General features: G+C 41.6%; 1 protein-coding gene across 2 annotated transcripts in view; it reads left to right on the plus strand.

Moving 5' to 3' along the window:
• The window catches only part of LOC139392667 (solute carrier family 13 member 2-like), a 70,797-nt gene extending 52,729 nt beyond the window's left edge, over positions 1–18,068 (plus strand). For both annotated transcript variants that reach the window (XM_071140817.1, XM_071140816.1), the window contains exons 7-12: positions 12,954–13,163; positions 13,311–13,426; positions 16,846–16,964; positions 17,067–17,228; positions 17,414–17,551; positions 17,847–18,068. In XM_071140817.1, coding sequence (XP_070996918.1) covers positions 12,954–13,163; positions 13,311–13,426; positions 16,846–16,964; positions 17,067–17,228; positions 17,414–17,551; positions 17,847–17,981 — 880 coding nt within the window. In that variant the 3' untranslated portion in view covers positions 17,982–18,068. The remainder of the gene's footprint in view (positions 1–12,953; positions 13,164–13,310; positions 13,427–16,845; positions 16,965–17,066; positions 17,229–17,413; positions 17,552–17,846) is intronic.
• Positions 18,069–23,710: the final 5,642 nt, after the last annotated feature.

Below are 23,710 nucleotides of genomic sequence, written 5' to 3' on the forward strand. Positions count from 1 at the left end.
TATTAATCAAAAACAACACTTTGTTTAAGGAGAAGTAACATGCAGTGAAAACAAATATTAAATTTTAACTTTTAAACTTGAACTGAGTAAAAACTCTAAATATGTGATTGCACAGTAATGTTCACTTGTTTGAGGTTGAGGGTGATACTTGGTGGTGTCCCATCTTTTCCACAAGTTCATCAATGTTCGGGGTAAGGCTCTGAGCTGAAGAAATCCTCAGAATTGAGTGGAGGTGTTCAGCAGTAAGTCGACTTCTGTGTGATGTTTTGTTCAGGTTCATCAAAGAAAACAGTTGTTCACACAGGTATGTGCTGCCAAACATAGACAACGTTTGAGCAGCCTGGATGCGCAGCTGGGGCATTGTGCCGGGGAGGAAACGGGCGAACTCCGCAGCACCCACTGCCGCATATTTTGCCCTCAGTGCATCATTGCATTGGAGGTCAATCAACTCCATTTGGAGGTTTGGTGGTGAGCTTTCCACGTCAACAGCAAATGGGTTACCGAGCAGTTCCAACCTGCTTTTTTGTGCTTCAAAGTCAGCAAATCGGCGTCGAAAGTCAGCGGCAAGCATACCTATTTTATCAGCCAACTGTGTGCTCGGGAACGCACTGGTAGAGAGCTTCTCTTTCATGGTCTGGCAGCTGGGAAAGTGGCTCAAATTTTCTTTCCGCATCTGCGTCTCCCACAGAGTCAGTTTGGTTTTAAATGCCTTCACTGTACTGTACATATCAGAGATGACACGATCCCGACCCTGCAGCTGCAAGTTTATTGCATTCAGATGACTCGTAATGTCACACAGAAAAGCCATTTCACACAGAAACATTTCGTCTCGGAGTTGTGTTGTGTCTTTCCCTTTGCTGTCCAAGAACAGACAAATCTCCTCACGAAGCTCGAAACATCTTTGAAGAACCTTTCCCTGGCTTAGCCATCGCACCTCTGTGTGATAAGGCAAATCACCATGCTCCGTTTCTAACTCCGTCAGAAATGCCTTGAACTGGCGGTGATTCAAACCTTTGGCTCTGATAAAGTTAACTGTGCGCGTGATGATGCTCATTACATGCTCCATTTTCAAGGCTTTACCGCACAACGCTTCCTGGTGTATGATACAATGATAAGCTGTCAGCTCACCTGTCGCGTTTTCCTCTTGCATCTTTTCCCGTATCTTCGCCACCAGTCCGCTCCTGTGTCCACACATCGCAGGTGCTCCGTCGGTTGTCAAACCCACGAGTTTTTCCCAAGGCAGCTCCATCTCATTTACACATCTTGACACCTCTTCATACAAATCATGCCCCGTAGTTGTGCCATGCATAGGACGTAAAGCCAAAAACTCCTCTGTCACGCTTAGGTTGGAGTCCACTCCGCGGATGAAAATTGACAACTGGGCAATGTCAGAAATGTCGGTGCTCTCATCCACAGCCAAGGAATATGCAATAAAATCTTTTCCCTTTTTCACAAGCTGCTCTTTTAGATTGATGGACAACTGGTCTACTCTCTCGGCAATGGTGTTTCTGCTCAGACTCACATTTAAAAAGAGTTGCCTTTTTTCTGGGCAAACTTCGTCACAAACTTTAATCATGCAGTTTTTGATGAAATCCCCCTCCGTAAATGGCCGGGCTGATTTAGCGATCTCTTCTGCCAAAATAAAACTGGCCTTGACAGTTGCGTCCGCGTGTGTGTCCGCGTGTTTCGTTTCATAATGTCGTCTCAGATTATACTCTTTCAGTACCGCCACACTTTCTCCACACAGAAGACACACAGGTTTTCCAGCTACCTTCGTGAACATATACTCCGACTCCCACCTTGTTTGAAACCCCCGGTTCTCAGTATCCACCTTCCGTTTTGCCATTTTTGATGGGTATCTGAAAGTTAATTTTACTGTGATGCTGACGACTGCTGTGCCAATAAATATTGAAATGAAGCAGCCTACTGCTCGGTGCGTCACCTTTGCATTGTGGGAAATGTAGTATTGGTGCGTGTAAAAGATCTGCGGGCTGCCGGCTTGCTGCGGGCCGGTTCTAATAATAAATCAAGATCATCCCAGGGGCCGTAAAAAACCTTCTTGCGGGCCGGATGTGGCCCGCGGGCCTTGACTCTGACATATGTGCTCTAAAGTTTCCAAAACTGTAAAAATATTGTCTGTGAGTATAACAGAACTAATGTTGCAGGTGAAAGCCTGAGAAAAATCCCATCCGGAAGTGCCTCATGTTTTGAAAGCGCTGCGTTCCAACACATCCCTATTGAGCAGTGAATGGGCTACCACCAGATTACTCTTTCTCTGTATTCCCGAAGGTGTCTACAGCATTGTGCCGTAGTTTTACGCATTTATGTTGAAGAATACCCGTAGGCGGCTACATTGCGCAAGTGGTCACCTGATGCTCCCAGAGAGATTCTCGCGTAAAATACAGAGGTAGCCATTACTCCAATCGGTCCTACTGAAAAATGTATTGTCCCGATGGATATATGATCGAATAGATATTTGAAAAACACCTTGAGGATTGATTATAAACCATGTTTGCCATGTTTCTGTTGATATTATAGAGCTAATTTGGAATATTTTTCGCCGTTTTCGTGACTGCAATTTCCGGGCGATTTCTCAGCCAAACGTGAAGAACAAACGGAGCTATTTCGCCTACAAAAATTATATTTTGGGAAAAAAGGAACATTTGCTATCTAACTGGGAGTCTCGTGAGTGAAAACATCCCGAAGCTCATCAAAGGTAAACGATTTAATTTGATTGCTTTTCTGATTTTCGTGACCAGGTTGCCTGCTAGGCATAATGCTATGCTAGGCTATCGATAAACTTACACAAATGGTTGTCTAGCTTTGGCTGTAAAGTATATTTTGAAAATCTGAGATGACAGGGTGATTAACAAAAGGCTAAGCTGTGTTCCAATATATTTAAATTGTGATTTTCATGAATAGGAATATTTCTAGGAAGATTTATGTCCGTTGCGTTATGCTAATTAGTGTCAGATGATGACAACGGTCCCGTTCACAGGATGGGGTGTCACTACAGGTTAAGGGTTAATGCCACACGGTCAAGGTTGGGCTTGCACAGATCGGGAGGACCTTAGAAACATTCCTGTGGTTGAATTGTCCTTCTAAACCTAACAGTTCCGCCGCTGTCCCCCAAAAGCCCCTGAAATTTAGGGCCAGGCCTCATTTTGAGACTGCTTTTTTTCCACTGTTGCTGCACTCAGAGCGAGCTATGGTCCATCGGGTGTTTCGTTGAACTCGGCACAGTCTGCAGACTATGGTGATGCCATTTTTAGTGTTGATTTCAGAATGCCATTTTGGTGATGGTCCCTCTCCGTTTAAACATATTGAAAATGTACAAGGTCAACTAGCAAGTCTGTGTCCGTCAGTTCTGACACCAAACTGATACCATCTGACACCAAACCCACTTTTTCCAACTCCTTTAGAAGCCAACTATTACATATATCAGAGCAGGCCCATAATTCACAGCGCCTTCAGTTTAAAACATAATAAAAACGTAAAACACATAGTTACGTTCTAACTGCGGGTCCAGTTCTGACATTATGTGTAGGCCTATATGAGGCGACCCCGAATCCTGAGTTTCGGCTCAATAGGTCCTTCGGTGCCCGAGCAAGACCTTAATTGGTGCTGAAAATCCACTTTTTTCCATGCCTTGCTACGGGGTCCTTGAATGAGCTATCGGACAGAAACGTTGGGGTCCGTCTCTATGGGCCGAGCCGGTTTCAATGCTCCTAGTCTTGCGTCTCTGAGACTTTTCTAAATGTCATCATTTTCGTAATGGTCAAAATGAATTGAAGTCATTGCAAATGTACAAGTTTTTTTCTCGGTCCGAGAACCTTCTAGAGCCAAGTAACTCACCACGCACTATCAACCTGAGGTCTAGAACATGTTTTTAAAGTTTCAGAACTCTAAGTCTGATGGTTATTTTATAGCTCGAACAAAGGTAACTATTGCAGGCACTGTCTGTCTCTACGCACCACACTGTGTCCCTCTTTCCTAGCTGTGTGTGTGTGTGTGATTTTTTCTTGGAAATTGTATGGGAGACATGACTGATTTACAGTTCATGGGGGTTGCCTAATCACACATATGAAGTTTTGAAAAGATCTGACCTTTTTAACCCTTTGAATCAGCCCCTATGACACCATTTAAGGCACTTCCGATTGGCACAGGAAGCTATAAGTAAACACATATCCTGATTGGGGTATGCCTTTACAGAATCTTTACAGTGTTTACGTTAAGAACTGACCAATTTACACAGGGTTGAATGCACTATTTATCACAAACTGCTGCTTGGGTATGGAATTTTTTTTTTTAGGGTGATTTTAACCACTTCCAGTTGCTCCAGGAAGCTTAGAATCAACACAGGTAGACCTCATAGTGGCCTGATGGATTGTCATTGAAGACAGGTTCATAAGGCATTCATAACCCACATAGGCTTCAGGTTGACTTTAGAGGAGCAGGCAATGTATTCCTATGGGGAGAGATGTCATTGTAATCTGTGAGATCAAAAAACCCTGATTAACTGTTAAGGGTTAATGCCACGGTCAAGGTTAGGCTTGCACAGATCGGGAGGACCTCAGGAACGTACCTGAGGTCGAATTGTGCTTCTCACCCTAACCCTTCTCTCACTGTCACCCAAAAGCAAATGACATTTAGGGCCAGGCTTCATTTTGGGCCTACTTTTTTCACGGTCGCTGCACTCCGAGCGTGCTACGGTCAAGCGGGGCATCTCGTTGAACTCGGCACAGCCTTGAGAATATGGAAATGCCATTGCAGGCTCTGTGTGTCTTTAAGCACTGCACTTTGTGTGTGTGTGTGAGAGAGTTTTTTTTTTTTTTTACCTTTATTTTACTAGGCAAGTCAGTTAAAACCTGTTAAGCCTACCCCCTCCTTTTTCGAACATTCTGTTAAAAATCGCGCAACTTTTCAGCGTCCTGCTACTCATGCCAGGAATATAGTATATGCATATGATTAGTATGTGTGGATAGAAAACACTCTGAAGTTTCTAAAACTGGTTAAATCACGGCTGTGACTATAACAGATTGTGTGTTTCATCGAAAAGCGCAAGAAAAACTGCTCACTGAAAGCTAAAAATAATATCCATGCGTCACTTTCATGGATTGTTAAAAGGGCACAAAATGAATTATGGACCTGCATGCAATTCCTACAGATTCCACACGATGTCGCCATTGTCGTCATTATCCGGGGAGTTTTTTGTTGGTAAATCCAACTAACTGGATTCCATTTCTTCCGGTCTCCGCCAGGATGTTTTGAAGTGCACATTTTCGGCCATTGATTTGAAGACGAGGAGCTATTGAATACACATCGCCCTGTAATCATTTTGATAGATTATAAACGTTTAATAATACCTAAAATTGGATTACGGTTACTAGTCCAACGCTTTAACCACTAGGCTACCCTGCCGCCCTTTGATATCTGTTGGGAGAAATGACTGACATACAGTTCATGAGGTTTGCCTAATCACACATATGAAGTTTTGAAACCCTTCTAAACAGCACCTATGACACCATTTTAAGGCACTTCCAGTTTACACAGGAAGCTGAAAGTGAACACATATCCTCCTTGGGGTAGGCAATTATAGAATATTGAGTTTTAAGTCTTTACGTTAAGAACTGACTTATTTGCGGAGGGTTTAGTGAGTGTTTATTATTTCAGATAATCACAGAATTTTACATTGTACGATTTCTCTTAAATGACTATAGATAAATGGCTGGTTCTTTTTTTATTGACACCGTAGGTTCCTTTACTTTGACGTGAAGCGGAAAAAATATTGCTCTATTTTTATTTTGGACCTTTTATCCCCGAAAAATGGCCATAACTCAAAAAACGTTGAGGCCTAGACGCCCTCTTGTTCGGGGCCAACTGTCCATTATGCCAAACCTATGCTCACCAAGTTTTGGCTTCGAAATATTTTCAGTTTAGGAGATAAGGCCACGTCGTGATTGGTGATGTTTTGTACATTTGCAATATGATTCCATTCGCCCTCTTGTGGGATTTACTGGGACAGCGGAAAAATGACCAAAATTATATTATTTTATCAAACGGAAACCGAATGTCCGAGAGAGTTTGTTTAATGACTTCCTGGAAGATCCGGCCCTGCCGCACGGCCTGACGCCGTCCGCGAATTTTAGAAACGTTTTCGGACGTCTAGTAAGGGACTGTACATTTGCAATGTGGACTTTCTCACTAACCATATGGCAAATGTCAAAATGTTCCCTTAAGGTATGTAATGGCATTGAATAGAAAACTACAAAACCAAAAAAAAAGTACTTCCTGAATAGATTTTTCTCAGGTTTTTGCCTGCCAAATCAGTTCTGTTATACTCACAGACACTATTATAACAGTTTTGGAAACTAGTGATGGTGTTTTCTATCCAAATCTACCAGTTATATGCATATCATATCTTCTGGGCCCGAGTAGCAGGCCGTTTAATTCTGGCATGCTTTTCATCCAAAATTCCGAATGCTGCCCCCTACCCTAGAGAGTCTAAGGTCAGGGCGTGACACTTTGTCAGCGATTACAGCGGTGAATCTTTCTGGGTAAGTCTCTAAGAGCTTTGCACACCTGGATTGTAAAATATTTGCCCATTATTATTTTACAAATTCTTCAAGCTCTGTCAAGTTGGTTGTTGATCATTGCTAGACAGCAATGGTCAAGTTTTGCCATCGATCTTCAAGCCAATTTAAGTCAAAACGGTAACTAGACCACTCAGGAACATTCAATGTCAAATCAAATCAAATGTAGTTATAAAGACCTTTTTACATCAGCAAATGTCACAAAGCGCTTATACAGAAACACAGCCTAAAACCCCAAACAGAAAGCAATGCAGATGTAGAAGCATGGTGTCTTGGAAAACCCCTCTAGAAAAGAAAGGAACCTAGGAAGAAATCTAGAGAGGAAGAAGGCTCTGAGGGGTGGCCAGTTCTCTTCTGGCTGTGCCGGGTGGAGATTATAAGAGTACATGGCCATTAAGGCCAGATTGTTCTTCAACACTAAAGCGAAATCAATAGACCACTAACTTACTACAAGGAGACAAGGCTGAGTGTAGCCCATGAATATCTCCTCCACCGCGTGAGCCCACGGGGGCACAAAACCGGACAGGAAGATCACGTCAATGACTCAACCCACTCTAGTCCATCGCCCTTCCTAGGGATGGAATAGAAAAGCACTAGTAAACCAGTGGCTCAGCCCCCATAATAGCATCAGAGGCAGAGAATCCCAATGAAGAGAGGGGAGCCTGCCAGGCAGAGACAGCAAGGACGGTTTGTCACTCCAGTGCCTTGCCGTTCACCTTCGCACCACTGGGCCAGACTACACTCAATCATAGGACCTACTGAAGAGATGAGTCTTTAGTAAAGACTTAAAGGTTGAGACGTCTCCCACATAAATAGGCAGACCATCCCATGAAAATGTACCTCTATAGGAGAAAGCCCTGCCTCCAGCTGTTTTCTTAGAAATTCTAGGGTCAATAACGAGTCCTGTGTCTTGTGACATAGAGTACATGTAAATATGTAAGGCAGGGCCAAATTGGAGAGATAGGTAGGAGCAAGTTAATTTATTGCTGTGTAGGTTAGCAGTAAAACCTTGAAATCAGCCTTAGCCTTAACAGGAAACCTATATAGAGGGGACTGTGCAGTCTCTATGATGGGGTCTAAAACCAGCCTTGAGTGTTTCATATACATAATTTGTCCTCAGGAAGGCAGTGAGTAGCTGCTAAACAACTTTTTCAAAAAATGTTGACAGGAAAGGAAGATTCAATATAGGCTGATATAAACTCAGCAAAAAAATAAATGTCCTCTCACTGTCAACTGCGTTTATTTTCAGCAAATTGAACGCGTAAATATTTGTATGAGCATAACAAGATTCAACAACTGAAACATAAACTGAACCAGTTCCACAGACATGTGACTAACATAAATGAAATAATGTGTCTCTGAACAAAGGGGGGGGGGGGGGGGGTCAAAATCAAAAGTAACAGTCAGTATCTGGTGTGGCCACCAGCTGCATAAAGTCCTACAGTGCATCCCCTCCTCATGGACTGCACCCGATAAGCCAGTTCTTACTGTGAGATGTTACCCCACTCTTCCACCAAGGCTCTTGCAAGTTCCAGAACATTTCTGGAGGGAATGGCCCTAGCCCTCACCCTCACAGGTCCCAGACGTGCTCAATGGGGTTGCGATTTGGGCTCTTCGCTGGCCATGGCGGAACACTGACATTCATGTCTTGCAGGAAATCACGCACAGAACGAGCTGTATGGCTGGTGGAATGCTGGAGGGTCATGTCAGGATGAGCCTGCAGGATGGTTAGCACATGAGGGAGGAGGATGTCTTCCCTGTAACGCATAGAGGTGAGATTGCCTGCAATGACAACAAGCTCAGTCCGATGATGCTGTGACACACCACCCCAGACCATGACGGATCCTCCACCTCAAAATCGATCCCGATCCAGAGTACAAGCCTCGGTGTAACGAAGAAGTGAAGAGCACTTTTTGCCAGTCCTGTCTGGTCCAGCGATGGTGGATTTGTGCCCATAGGCGACATTGTTGCCGTTGGTGTCTGGTGAGGACCTGCCTTACCTGACTTGATTTAAATTGGAGTCCGTAATTTGCTTTCTAATAATCATAATCTTTTAATCTAAGAAGTTCATGAATTCATCATTGCTGAAGTGAAGGCCATCCTCACTTGGGGATTGCTGCTCTTTAGTTAGCATTGCAACAGTATCAACAATATGTTTTGGATTGTTTTATTCTCCTTACTCAGGTTGGATAAGTAGACTGATCGAGCAGCAGTGAGGGCTCTTCAATCTTGCACTTTACTGTCTTTCCAAGCTAGTCGGAAGACTTCGTTTAGTGGAGCAATTTTCTGGAAGCTTGCCTCAAGGGTCGGGTATTTTCTGTATTTCAGAGAGCTCATTTATTTTGAAAAATGTTTTTGAAGTGTGACTGCATCTAGGGTATTATGCAAGCCTAAATGTAGGTGGTTAACTGATTGTTGTACTCCGGTGTCATTGGGTAGGTGGAGGGAGTCTTTGGGTTGTCCGATAATTTATTCGCAGATTTTAATAACAGTTTGTTGGGGTTTTAGCAGATTTTTTTTAGAGATTTCAATTGTAATAAAATGGAGGTCCGATAGTCCAGGAATTATCAGGAAAAACATTTAGATCCACAAATTGTATTCCACGAGACAAACCTAGATCCAGGGTATGACTGTGGCAATGCGTAGGTCCTTAGACATGCTGGACAAACCCCACTGAACCCCACTGAACCATGTTTCAGTCAGGCCAATCACATCAATGTTATGATCAGTTATTAGTTAACTGACTGACTGCCTTGGAAGTGACTAGCTCTATTTTGAGTTGTGAGATATCACAATCTCTTACAATAATGACAGGAATGGAGGAGGTCTTTGCAGTGAGATTGCTAAGGCGAAGACCGCCATGTTTAGTTTTTTAAAGTTAAAATCAATTGAATGGATTCCTTCCTCTCCGGCAACTGAGTTAGGAAAGCCGCTTGTATCTTTGTAGTGACCGGGTGTATTGAGACAGCATCCAAAGTATAATTAATAACTGCACTATGCGCAAAGGGATATTCAATTTCTGATTTTTTTTTCTTTTACCAATCTACCAATTGGTGCCCTTCTTTGAGAACCATTGGAATGCCTCCCTATTCTTTGTGGTTGAATCTGTGCTTGAAATTCACTGCACTAATGTGGGACCTTACAGATAATTATATGTGTGGGGTACTTTGTTCAGCACTTTTGAGACAGAATTCAGAACATGGGCCATTTTTACAGTGTTCTCCATGTACACCAAGTCAGAAACATAGGATAAATAAAGGGGGCATATAAGCAAACAAAGAAAGCTCTTACAATGTTTGATGATGACATTTCTCTAAAACAGGCTATAGGCTACATGTGCACCACCAAGTGCTGAGGGGGAAAAAGGGACAAAATTATTAGGGTGAAGCACATGGTATAGTAACAGCTTACTACACAACATACACTTAGTATTACTTTCTTATCTACAGTATACATATCTACCTGGCATATTACATCATTGATGCAGCAGCATACAATACATTTTTTGACTACCTTCATTGTGCTGTGCCCTCCTGAACAGGAAGGTGGCGCAGCGGTCCTTTATCATCAAACTTTGTCATCAACTTTGACATTCTCTGGATTTATGATGCTTTCAAGACAACTGGGAACTCGAATCATGACATGGTCGAAACATGACTTCAGTGATCTTCAGGTCAGAGCTCTAGAAAGAGGCTTTCTCGACTTGGAATTCTGACTTGGATGACCATTTAAGATGTATTTTCACCAGTCGGAGCTCATTTTTTTCCCAGAGTTCCCAGTTGTCTTGAACTTACTGAAGTATGAGATTTCCCAGTTCTGAATTTCCAGTTGTTTTGAAATTGGCAGAAGTCATGCTGGAGTCATAGCATGGCCAATGTATTCAAACTTATAGCAGGCAGGGTAAGCAACATAGTGAGTGCTTTGCAACTCTTGCAGTTAGCCACTTATTCCTTCCAAACCACTCATTGTTGAATTTGTAATTTTCGGTCCAATGGCCGATGAGCACCAATACCTTTTATCTATCATTTCTCTTCATATGATAAGGATTAGAAAGGATTTGCGAGTAGATTGTTGAGGTGATTTATGATGATGACTGCTTGTCTAGTTAAGATTTTGAAAGTATGATGTTGACACGATCAGTCCAATCAAAACTACAGCACATATAACGTAATTTAAAGTCATTTTATCTGTGGCCTATGACCTTGAGCCTTCTTGGATGAGCACTTCTAACGTAAATCTATGGCAGCACCCAAGGGGGCTTCAACTGCCTAGCTCTCCCTGTAGATTACGCAGTGACGTAGTGTCCCCATGAATGACAGAACACTGAGCCTATCACAGCGCAACTAGAGAAGATTACCAACACCTACGCTCTGTATTTTCCACTGGCTGCCCCTCCACCATAGAAAGCACTGGTCTAGGCTGAAACACCTGCATTTTGGAGCTGCCTTACTCAAGAATGCAAGAAAAAGACCATGTGGCTTTATTCACTCAATACATTTGTTTTTACATTGCTTGCAAATTGATATGACACAAATTACTGCAAAAAACGAATGTTTTACAGGTGGGGCTCAAAACAGGTGAACATCTGCTCTGAATGACGGGTCGCCACTGGCTAGCTAGTTAACTACATTACTGCTGCTTGACTTATTTTCTGCTGCGCTGATGTTGGCTGATCGGCATGCTTCCTCTTTGAAGTGAAGGTGCAAATCGATGGAATAGCTTCACATTTCAATGTTCTACGACCTGGCAACCCCATCAGTTAAGACTTCAGGTCTGTTTCGAAATCCTCTGGCTGAAAGTGCTGGCAACCAACATACACACTTGGATATTTCTCCACTGCCGCCAGCCAGTGCTTAATTTGTAAATCGGGAGGTGATGGAACAAAAAGTGAGCGTGAGAGGGGGGGTGACCTGGGGACCGGAAAACATGAGAATTATTTTTTACCTTGATAGTAAAGCATTGCATGCATATCATCACATTTGCGAAGTGGTATAGAGCAGTAGAGTAGAGGCACTTACAGAAGTTGCACACATGGGATTTTTTTGTTGCCTTTTATAGATGTATTTTATGCAATTCTATGTCATTTTACATGATTGGAGACATAGGCATAATCTTTTTAATGTCACGTTCAAAACTGGGAACTCAGAGCTGGGAAATCTTCGACTTCCAACTTCAGTGCGTTCAACAACTGGGAAATTGGGAAAAAACTATCTCCGACTGGGAAAATATGTTTTCCAGAATTTCAAGTGGGGAACCCTGGCCTCTTTCTAAATGCCCAAAGTTCCGACCTGAAGATCACTGACGTCATGATTCAACCTCATTTTTTTCCAGAGTTCCCAGTTGTCTTGAAAGCACAAATTATCAAAAAGTCAGGCTACTTTGACACTGACAAACTGATTATCTGAAATCAATGAAAACAACGTTGTCTTGAATCCATCAATAGCCTAGATGTGTGGAGACACATATTGTATGCTACAATATGAGCAGTAAATCATAGTCCTAATAATGAGGAAAATTAACAGAGGCAACTCGAATGAACTTTCACCGCGTTTATTCACATTTTTGACAATTATTTTTCATGCCATGAGAGGTACCTGCCGGCCAAATGGGTTCCCGGAACGAAACAATCCAAAACGGAGAAGTGCCGGATCCTGTTCCGGCAGGCTTTAGCTTAAATTAAGCACTGCCGCCAGCCACTATCGGCTCAAAGGAATATTTCCGTCAGGTAACCAATGAAATGTTACCCCAGCAGCCTGCACTTGCTTGAAGTTTGCACATCCAGGTATTGAGCACCACAACATGACTAAACTTTACAGTTGTTGTTGACACAAAAATAAAAAGTTCTTCGCAATCTCAAAAGGTCAAATAGTGAGTGCTTATATTTGTCCTGTAAGTGTGAGGTGTGTAAACACAAGTGTGAGGTGTAAATGGAAATGTGTTTGTTTGCATATCCCGACTCCCCTGAGACACCCTCTGATGTTCTATGAATGAGTGGCTGGTCCCGTAATTAACGTTAGCTATCTGTTGACACCAATTCTCAACTGGATCAACTTCGACAGGTGCTGTACTACATCCCGAAATCGCCATGAATTCCACATATTATGGTTTGCTTACAACCAGGAAATGTAGATGGCCCTTCCCTTCCGGCGAGATGCAGAAACACTGTTATTTCTGTGTAGTGAGGCAATTCTCTACTTTTTTTAAATAACAAATTAATGGACATATACATCGAAAGAGAAGTGAAACATCACTTTAACAGAAGCCGCTGAACATGCTACATTACTTCTAACTAATAGCTCCTAATTCAATTAAGTTTGATATTAGTTGATTCTTTGAGGTCTCACTCCTTGTCCGTGACAGCATGAAGAAGTCATTTGGCTGCGGGAAGAAGAACGAGGGAGACAAGGAGGCGTTCGCAGTGATGAAGGAGGAGTACAGGAAGCTGGGGAGCATGACCTTCGCCGAGGGGGCTGTGCTGACCATCTTTGTCCTGCTGGTGGTGATGTGGTTCACCAGAGAACCAGGCTTCATGCCAGGCTGGGCCACTGTACTGTTTAACAAGGATGGAGCGTGAGTAGCACACATACAGATACATTCATGCACACAGGCAGGCACACAGTCAGATGCATGCACACACACACAAACACACACCAATAAAATGTGAATGTCTGTTCTTCTAACTGAATTCTAAACTCTTTCGCTGTGTGTATCCTTCAGGTTTGTGACAGACGGGACTGTTGCCATCTTCATGTCCACGCTCTTCTTCATTATCCCCTCACGACCGTTCTGCTGTGGGAGTGCTGAGGAAGAGGAGGGAGAGGCTGGGGAGGAAGGTGAGGGGGGGGGGGGGGTTCAATGAAAGAGACACAATAACAAATACAGTTGAAGTCTGAATATTACATACACTTAGGTTGGAGTCATTTAAACTCGTTTTTCAACCACACAAATTTCTTGTTAACAAACTATAGTTTTGGCAAGTTGGTTAGGACATCTACTTTGTGCATGACACAAGTAGTTTTTTCAACAATTGTTTACAGACAGATTATTTAAATTATAATTCACTGAAAACAATTCCAGTGGGTCAGAAGTTTACATACACTAAGTTGACTGCCATTGGAAAATTCCAGAAAATGATGTCATGGCTTTAGAAGCTTCTGAGGCTAATTTCAGTCAATTGGAGGTGAACCTGTGGATGTATTCCAAGGCCTACCTTCAAACTCAGTGCCTCTTTGCTTGACATCATGGACAATTATGAGCCAAGACCTGGATGAACCCCCACAAGTCTGGTTCATCCTTAGGAGAAATTTCCAAACACCTGAAGGTACCACGTTCATCTGCACAAACAATAGTACGCAAGTATAAACACCATGGGACTACGCAGCCGTCATACTGCTCAGGAAGGAGACGCGTTCTGTCTCCTAGAGATGAACGTACTTTGGTGCGAAAAGTGCAAATCAATCCCAGAACAACAGCAAAGGACCTTGTGAAGATGCTGGAGGAAACAGGTACAAAAGTATCTATATCCAGAGTAAAACGAGTCCTATATCGACATAACCTGAAAGGCCGCTCAGCAAGGAAGAAGCCACTGCTCCAATACCGACATAAAAAAGCCAGACTATGGTTTGCAAATGCACATGGGGACAAAGATCGTACTTTTTGGAGAAATGTCTTCTGGTCTGATGATACAAAAATAGAACTGTTTGGCCATAAAAATAGAACTGTTTGGCCATTGTTATGTTTGGAGGAAGAAGGGAGAGGCTTACAAGCCGAAGAACACCATCCCAACCGTGAAGCACGAGGTGGCAGCATCATGTTGTGGGGGGTAGGAGGGAAGGGTGCACTTCACAAAATAGATGGCATCATGAGGGAAGGAAAATTATGTGGATATATTGAAGCAACATCTCAAGACATCAGTCAGGAAGTTAAAGCTTGGACGCAAATGGGTCTTCCAAATGGACAATGACCTCAAGCACACTTCCAAAGTTGTGACAAAATGGCTTAAGGACAACAAAGTCAAGGTATTGGAGTGGCCACAAAGCCCTGACCTCAATTTCACAGAAAATACAGTGCCTTGCGAAAGTATTCGGCCCCCTTGAACTTTGCGACCTTTTGCCACATTGCAGGCTTCAAACATAAAGAGATAAAACTGTATTTTTTGTGAAGAATCAACAACAAGTGGGACACAATCATGAAGTGGAACGACATTTATTGGATATTTCAAACTTTTTTAACAAATCAAAAACTGAAAAATTGGGCGTGCAAAATTATTCAGCCCCCTTAAGTTAATACTTTGTAGCGCCACCTTTTGCTGCGATTACAGCTGTAAGTCGCTTGGGGTATGTCTCTATCAGTTTTGCACATCAAGAGACTGACATTTTTTCCCATTCCTCCTTGCAAAACAGCTCGAGCTCAGTGAGGTTGGATGGAGAGCATTTGTGAACAGCAGTTTTCAGTTCTTTCCACAGATTCTCGATTGGATTCAGGTCTGGACTTTGACTTGGCCATTCTAACACCTGGATATGTTTATTTTTGAACCATTCCATCGTAGATTTTGCTTTATGTTTTGGATCATTGTCTTGTTGGAAGACAAATCTCCGTCCCAGTCTCAGGTCTTTTGCAGACTCCATCAGGTTTTCTTCCAGAATGGTCCTGTATTTGGCTCCATCCATCTTCCCATCAATTTTAACCATCTTCCCTGTCCCTGGTGAAGAAAAGCAGGCCCAAACCATGATGCTGCCACCACCATGTTTGACAGTGGGGATGGTGTGTTCAGGTTGATGAGCTGTGTTGCTTTTACGCCAAACATAACATTTTGCATTGTTGCCAAAAAAGTTAAATTTTGGTTTCATCTGACCAGAGCACCTTCTTCCACATGTTTGATGTGTCTCCCAGGTGGCTTGTGGCAAACTTTAAACAACACTTTTTATGGATATCTTTAAGAAATGGCTTTCTTCTTGCCACTCTTCCATAAAGGCCAGATTTGTGCAATATACGACTGATTGTTGTCCTATGGACAGAGTCTCCCACCTCAGCTGTAGATCTCTGCAGTTCATCCAGAGTGATCATGGGCCTCTTGGCTGCATCTCTGATCAGTCTTCTCCTTGTATGAGCTGAAAGTTTAGAGGGACGGCCAGGTCTTGGTAGATTTGCAGTGGTCTGATACTCCTTCCATTTCAATATTATCGCTTGCACAGTGCTCCTTGGGATGTTTAAAGCTTGAGAAATATTTTTGTATCCAAATCCGGCTTTAAACTTCTTCACAACAGTATCTCGGACCTGCCTGGTGTGTTCCTTGTTCTTCATGATGCTCTCTGCGCTTTTAACGGACCTCTGAGACTATCACAGTGCAGGTGCATTTATACGGAGACTTGATTACACACATGTGGATTGTATTTATCATCATTAGTCATTTAGGTCAACATTGGATCATTCAGAGATCCTCACTGAACTTCTGGAGAGAGTTTGCTGCACTGAAAGTAAAGGGGCTGAATAATTTTGCACGCCCAATTTTTCAGTTTTTGGTTTGTTAAAAAAGTTTTAAATATCCAATAAATGTCGTTCCACTTCATGATTGTGTCCCACTTGTTGTTGATTCTTCACAAAAAAATACAGTTTTATATCTTTATGTTTGAAGCCTGAAATGTGGCAAAAGGTTGCAAAGTTCAAGGGGGCCGAATACTTTCGCAAGGCACTGTATGTGGGCAGAACTTAAAAAGCGTGTGCGAGCAAGGAGGCCTACAAACCTGACTCAGTTACACCAGCTCTGTCAGGAGGAATGGGCCAAAATTCACCCAATTTATTGTGGGAGGCTTGTGGAAGGCTACCCGAAACGTTTGAGCCAAGTTAAACAATTTAAAGGCAATGCTACCAAATACTAATTGAGTGTTGGTAAACCTCTGCCCCTCTGGGAATGTGATCAAAGAAATAAAAGCTGAAATAAATAAATCTACACTATTTTTCTGACTTTTCACATCCTTAAAAAAAAGTGGTAATCCTAACTGACGTAAAACATGGAATTTTTACTCGGATTAAATGTCAGGAATTGTGAAAAACTGAGTTTAAATGTAAATGTATTTGGCTAAGGTGTATGTAAACGACTTCAACTGTATCTTTGTCTGCAGATTCTGTTCAGTTAAGAAGACTCAATGAGACAAAGTTCAGTTTCACTCTCTAATGAAGAGATAGTCCTTTAATGTGCATTGTTAATGTTAATTTCACTTATTCCTTCTCTTACTCCCCTCCCACTCTCCAGGTAAGAAGAAGCAAAAGGCCCCAACTGCTCTGTTGAACTGGCATGTGGTCCACGAACGCATGCCCTGGAATATCATCCTATTGCTGGGAGGAGGTTTTGCTTTGGCCAGCGGTAGCGAGGTTTGTGTGCAGGCATCTAGTTCATAATGCCCTGTATCTTGTCTCTCTCGCTCTCACCTCCACTCACCCCCCTCATCTCGCCCACCCCATCTGTTTCTCTAGGCATCTGGTCTGTCTCAATGGCTGGGTGAGAGTCTAGCTCCTCTACAGTCCATTCCTCCCTTCGGTATCTCTCTGCTACTCTGTTTGTTGGTGGGGACCTTCACTGAGTGCTCCAGCAACACAGCTACTACCACACTGTTCCTGCCCATACTGGCCTCTATGGTAACCACACACACAAACAGACACATGCGCACTCATGCACGAACGAACGCACACACGCAATAACGCACGTATGCATGCGTGCACATTTGCATACACACACACACTCCCTCTCTCTGTCTGTCTCTCTCATACACATGTCCAAGTGTGTTGACTGACTTGGTGTGTTCCTTTCTACTTCCCAACAGGCCACAGCTATTAGGCTGCATCCTCTGTACGTGATGCTGCCCTGCACCATCTGTGCCTCTTTGGCATTCATGTTGCCTGTGGCAACACCTCCCAATGCCATCGTCTTCTCCTATGGAAATCTCAAAGTCATGGACATGGTGAGACCCAACACATGCACACACACAGGTGAATAAGTGCACACACACAAATGGATAGACACAGACACACAACCACAGCAGTAGTCTTGTGCTGCTCAGATGGTAACATAGTGTTGCAACACCAAAATAGTAGGTTCAATTCCCACTGGGGTCACATACACTGAAATGTATGCACAGACTACTGTAAATCGCTTTGGAGTAAAGTGTCAGCTAAAAGGCATATATTTTGTTATTACACATTCAGATACAACCTTGTTTACTGTATACCCTGAATTTGTGTTGTTGTGTTGTCCAGGTGAAGGCAGGCTTCATGCTGAACATGATCGGGATCATGACCATCAACATGGGCATCAACACCTGGGGAGACGCAATGTTCCAGCTCAGCACTTTCCCTGACTGGGCCAACATCACACATGGGACCAAGCCCTGAGAGGGGGAGAGAGAGAGAGAGGCTGGAGGAAGGAGGAGGATGGAGGGAGGATTTTGATATGAGCACCAAAGAGAGAGAGAGAGAGAGAGAGAGAGAGAGAGAGAGAGAGAGAGAGAGAGAGAGAGAGAGAGAGAGAGAGAGAGAGAGAGAGAGAGAGAGAGAGAGAGAGAGGCATTACCAGTCAAAAGTTTGGACACACCTACTCATTCAAGGGTTTTTCTTCATTTTACTATTTTCTGCATTGTAGAATAATAGTGAAGACATCAAAAATGTGAATGGAATCATGTAGTAACCAAAAAAGTGTTAAACAAATAAAAATATATTTAATATGAGATTTTTCAAAGTAGCCACCAGTTGCCTTGGTATTCTCATTTGCTTTGGCATTCTCTCAACCAGCTTCATGAGGTAGTCACCTGGAATGCACTTCAATTAACAGGTGTGCCTTGTTAAAAGTTATTTTGTGGAATTTCTTTCCTGCTTAATGCTTTTAAGCCAATCAGTTGTGTTGTGACAAGGTAGTGGGGGCTACAGAAGATAACCCTATTTGGTGAAAGACCAAGTCCATATTGTGGCAAGAACAGCTCAAATAAGCAAAGTAAAATGACAGTCCATCATTACTTTAAGACATGAAGGTCAGTCAATATGGAACACTTCAAGAACTTTGAAAGTTTCTTAAAGCAGAGTCGCAAAAACCATCAAGCACTATGATGAATCTGGCTATCATGAGGACCGCCACAGGAAAGGAAGACCCAGAGTTACCTTTGCTATAGTTCATTACAGTTACCAGCCTAAGAAAATGCAGCCCAAATAAATGCTTCACAGAGTTCAAGTAACAGATACATCTCAACATCAACTGTTCAGAGGAGACTTTGTGAATCAGGCCTTCATGGTCAAATTGCTGCAAAGAAACCACTACTAAAGGACACCAATAAGAAGAGACTTGCTTGGTTCAAGAAACACGAGCAATGGACATTAGACGGGTAGAAATCTGTCCTTTGGTCTGATGAGTCCAAATTTGTCATTTTTGGTTCCAACCGCCATGTCTTTGTGAAACGCAGAGTAGGTGAATGGATGATCTCATGTGTGGTTCCCACCATAAAGCATGGAAGAGGAGGTGTGATGCTGTGCGGGTACTTTGCTGGTGATACTTAATTCAAGGTACACTTAACCAACATGTCTACCACAGCATACTGCTTGATTCCATAGATGTTATTTCATAGTTTTGATTTCTTCACTATTATTCTACAATGTAGAAAATAGTAAAAAAATAAGAAAAACCCTTGAAGGAGTAGGTGTGTCCAAACTTTTGACTGGTACTGTAAATGTGGACTGACAGGCAAACAGAAAGTCAGACATAGACAGAGAGAGACAAAGCGAATGGGAAAGGGAGATTAAGCACACACACATAATGTTGAAGTGACAATGAACAAGTACACCAGCTACAGTATTTTCTCCTTAATTTAGGACAGTTTAGAAATAAGATACCATATACAATATGGTTGCAGCTCTACCTTGCCCTCTGATAGGCTAAGTCTGCTGTTAAAAGTGCCTAGGTGGTCAGGGCAAGGGGCTAGCGAACTAGGGTCTTGGTGGTTCCTGGACTGGGCCATACATTACAATACAGTTCCATTGCCCCCTAGTGTTCATTACATGTAATTGTAAATCTGGTGAAGCGGAATAGGGTTGAATGGTGCTTCAACACAGTAGTGCACTCCTTTGAATCGAGTCTGTCCCAGTTCCAGACAAGGATATCCTTAAAACGAGACTACATCTTCAAAGCAAGCATTGTGCAGGAATGTGTATGTATACATATCTTGAAATATAGCATATAAGTAGGAATGGGGACCGAGGGTCGCAGTGGTTCAATCCCGGGCTTTGTCACAACCGGCTGTGATCGGGAGTCCCATATGGAGGCGCACAATTGGCCCAGCTTCGTCTGGGTTAGTGGAGGGTTTGGCCTGGGGTAGGCTGTCATTGTAAATAATAATTTGTTCTTAACTGACTTACCTAACTGTAAAAAAAATATTTTTTGTTTCAACTTATTATTTCCAGTGGCCTTTTTCAAGCTCAGAGTACTTCACATTTCACGGTATCCTAGCTTTGATTACATTTATTTTGACTAACAATAGACTGTTAATTTGATGTTTGTAAATTGTTAATTTAATATTATTATTTGAATCAACTTAAACCTTTTATGTTAACAATAAATGTGTAATTCTAATAACTAAAGCTACATTATTGTTGCCAAATAAGACAGCTAAGTACACTGCTTCATTTCAGTGTAACTTACTATTCTAATTCGAGTCAACTTAAACATTTATTACGTCAACAATAAATGTTGTGTTATCATAGCAACATAAAGCAACATTTGTTGACAAATTAAAAACACCTAAGTCCACATCATCATGTCAGTATGACCAACTGTTTTTTGTTGAGTAAACTTTCAATTAAGTTACTGTAACTAGTAATAGTTATCGAAACTACATTTAAAGTTTACATAACCAAATGGTCTATGCAAGGATAATGTGACATGTTAAGTGCTCTGAGCTTGAAAAAGGCCACGCAACTAGATGACTGGAAATAACAAGTTGAAACAACATTAAAGTGTGAGTTATCTGATTTAATGTCACATTTAAAAAAAGAGTCAAGCCTACGTCATATTGAGTTATTGTAACACATAGTTCTCAACCTGTTTGGCTGGTGGTGCTAGACTGTGGCTACGAGCAAGTCAAGCAGGCCACACACAAATAAATAACTATACTATTAATGACATAACAGACAAGATTGCCATAGGCTGCAGGTTGAGAACCACTGTTTTAACTCAACAAAATGACTGACTAATACAAATTGTAAACTTAATATAACCCCGTATGTACAGTTGACCAAAGTTCAGATTTAGTAAAGCTTATCTCCATTTTAAAATGACTTTATATTTACAATGACTGTTTTACTATCAAGAGGACATTGATCGATTCAACAACTTACATTGAAATCAATTAATTATATCTAGCTTGTAATGACAAAATAGTCCTTTTGTGTATTTCAGAACATTTATTACACTATGTATTAACAAATACATTTTCAACAATGTATCGTTCCCTAGAATGCATTTTTATTGTCATTAAAAAAAAATCTAACAATGCATATTTTTAGATTAATGTCTTTGGGTGCATTTAAACGGGCAGCCAAATTCTGCTGTCACTAATTGGTATTTTAAACAATATCAGGGAAGATTTTTATTTAATTTTATTAAGATAAAATGTTTTGTCAAAGTTGTATTTATTCCACTGTCCAATAAACCCATACACATTTGTAAATGGCACCATTAAAAAATGGTTTTATGGCACGGTAATTAAAAATTCAAACACTGAGCAAAGACAGCCTTCACAATGGTTTCTAAGACAAGTGGATGTTGAGTGTGAAAAGAAATTCTAACATGCTGTAAACATTTTCAGAATGCACTGTAGTCAATGGGAAGAGATGATAGCAAATTCAATGGTCTCTAACAAAAGACAGTTGTAGTTTGTAGACTGAAGTTCACACGTAAAAATAGGGTAACTTAAGTCTTCCCAAAATTGAGATTTGGAAGATTTAGGCAAATAACTGCATCATTGTCCTCAGAATTAACTCAACTACTGCGAGCAAAACAAAAACACACCAATTAGTTGAATTAACGAAGACGGTTCTTCAGCCCATGCACTTCTGCTGTAGTTTTCTGCACCAAAATCTTCAAGAATATTTTCTGAACTACCTCAAACATTTTTGGGTAACCCATGTTCAGAAAATAAAGAAGTCCAATCAAAGTGGCAAAGGCATTTGGGACATTGTGAAGCTCATGTATGATCACCTGCTATTCTATCACAAGGGCAACGTCCACATTGTCAGCTGGCATTGGGTCATCTGCTGCAGCTCCAACCACAACGACAAGTGTATTTTCACTACATGGGTGACTTCCTCAGAATCAGTTGTCTTCTGAAAAACAGAACAAAAAGAGGCCAAGAATAAAGGCATTGCCCTACAAAACATCCTACAATACATTTTTTTTCTGTGAAAATGTCTGCAAATGTACTGTTGCATATTGATGCAGGCAAGTGGGGTGGCAGGTAGCCTAGTGGTCAAGAGCGTTGCGCCAGTAAACAAGCATGGTCCTCAAGCACGTCAGTTAACCATGATTGCTCCCAGGTCTAGAAATAATGTGTTCTTAGTTGAGGTAAAACATGTCTGTTATTTTCCTATTTGCTAAAAATGATTGATTGTCTGCTATAGCGCCGCAAAGGCCTATGTTCATCCAACACTGACTTTTTAAAAATGTAACCTTTATTTAACTAGGCAAATCAGTTAAGAACAAATTCTTATTTTTAATGACGGCCTAGGAACAGTGGGTTAACTGCCTGTTCAGGGGCAAAATGACAGGTTTGTACCTTGTCAGCTCAGGGGTTTGAACTTGCAACCTTCCGGCTACTATTCCAACGCTCTAACCACTAGGCTACCCTAAGGGGGAAAAGCATGTAAAGCATCATCTATCATTCAGTGCTGTTTTGGCAATCTACAACATTCATTATATTAAAGGTGCACTGTGTAGAATTCTACCTCTACTTTCTTTTTAAATGACCAGCTTACAAAAGCTGCAAAAACTATATCTCTAGAAATGTTAAAAATAGGACAATGATTCCCTACAATAAGCAATTAGTTTGTTACACAAAAGTATAGCCTAAAATGCTAAGTTTATATTGAAGACGGACCGGAGCGAGCCCACTGACAAACAATGTTGAAGCAAAACTGATTGCAATTCCTGTTCAAATGGCAAAATCAGCACTGCATGGTGTAGGGATTAATTGTCCCATCAATAATAAATATTTCTACAGCTTTGGTATAGAATTTGGAATTCCTCACAGTGCCACTTTAATTCTGTTAATTGTCTAAGGGGTAATTTGACATATCACTAAGGGCACAGCAGTATTGTGTGCTGCCATACACCAGGGATGTGTGATACATTAAAATATCCAAAAACCTGCGCATACTTACATTTCACAGCCGTCGACAACAGCTATCAATAGTAGTTTACATGGTAGTTAGGTATTATCGCCCAAACCTAGTATTGTGTTTAATGTATGGTCCTGATTTTTGCTTTGCAGTCCAAGATGAAGTTGTCCAAGATAAAGACTTAGTTTCTTCTGGACAAAAAGCATGCTAAATCACTATTCTCAATTGAATGTCTAGCAAGGGAGTAAAAGTAAAACATCTAAAACATTGCTAAAAGAGATGCCCTTATATACTGTAGTTGGTTCACATTTGATTTGGCCTGTGTGCTACAATCACTTCAGATGGTGAAAGACATTCAACTTGACCCCATTGAACGTTACAGTGCATCATGATTCATAGGAAATTTCACTCCTGGGAGAAAGCTTAAGGTTATGTTGTAGGGTTGTATGCCTCACATCTTTAAAAAAATTGGTAGGGTCTTCTCACAGGAAGTATGGCAATCCTCGGAGCACAGCCTCTCTCTTCCTTTGATTGGAACTCTAACATCAAAAGCCTAATTGACTGTTTTACAACATTGTTAATGTAGTTGTCAATATTAAGGTCTCACCCCCAATATCGATGTGTATTTAAAAAAGTAGCAATTATCAATACAGCAAAACGTAGGTAATAAATGTACAAAAATACTGTCATGTGAATATAATGGAACCTATGTCTTTGTCAAGACTTTTCATAAGGTGTTTTAGCTC

Source organism: Oncorhynchus clarkii, chromosome 33, assembly GCF_045791955.1.
Source record: "Oncorhynchus clarkii lewisi isolate Uvic-CL-2024 chromosome 33, UVic_Ocla_1.0, whole genome shotgun sequence".
Taxonomy (NCBI): Eukaryota; Metazoa; Chordata; class Actinopteri; order Salmoniformes; family Salmonidae; genus Oncorhynchus; species Oncorhynchus clarkii.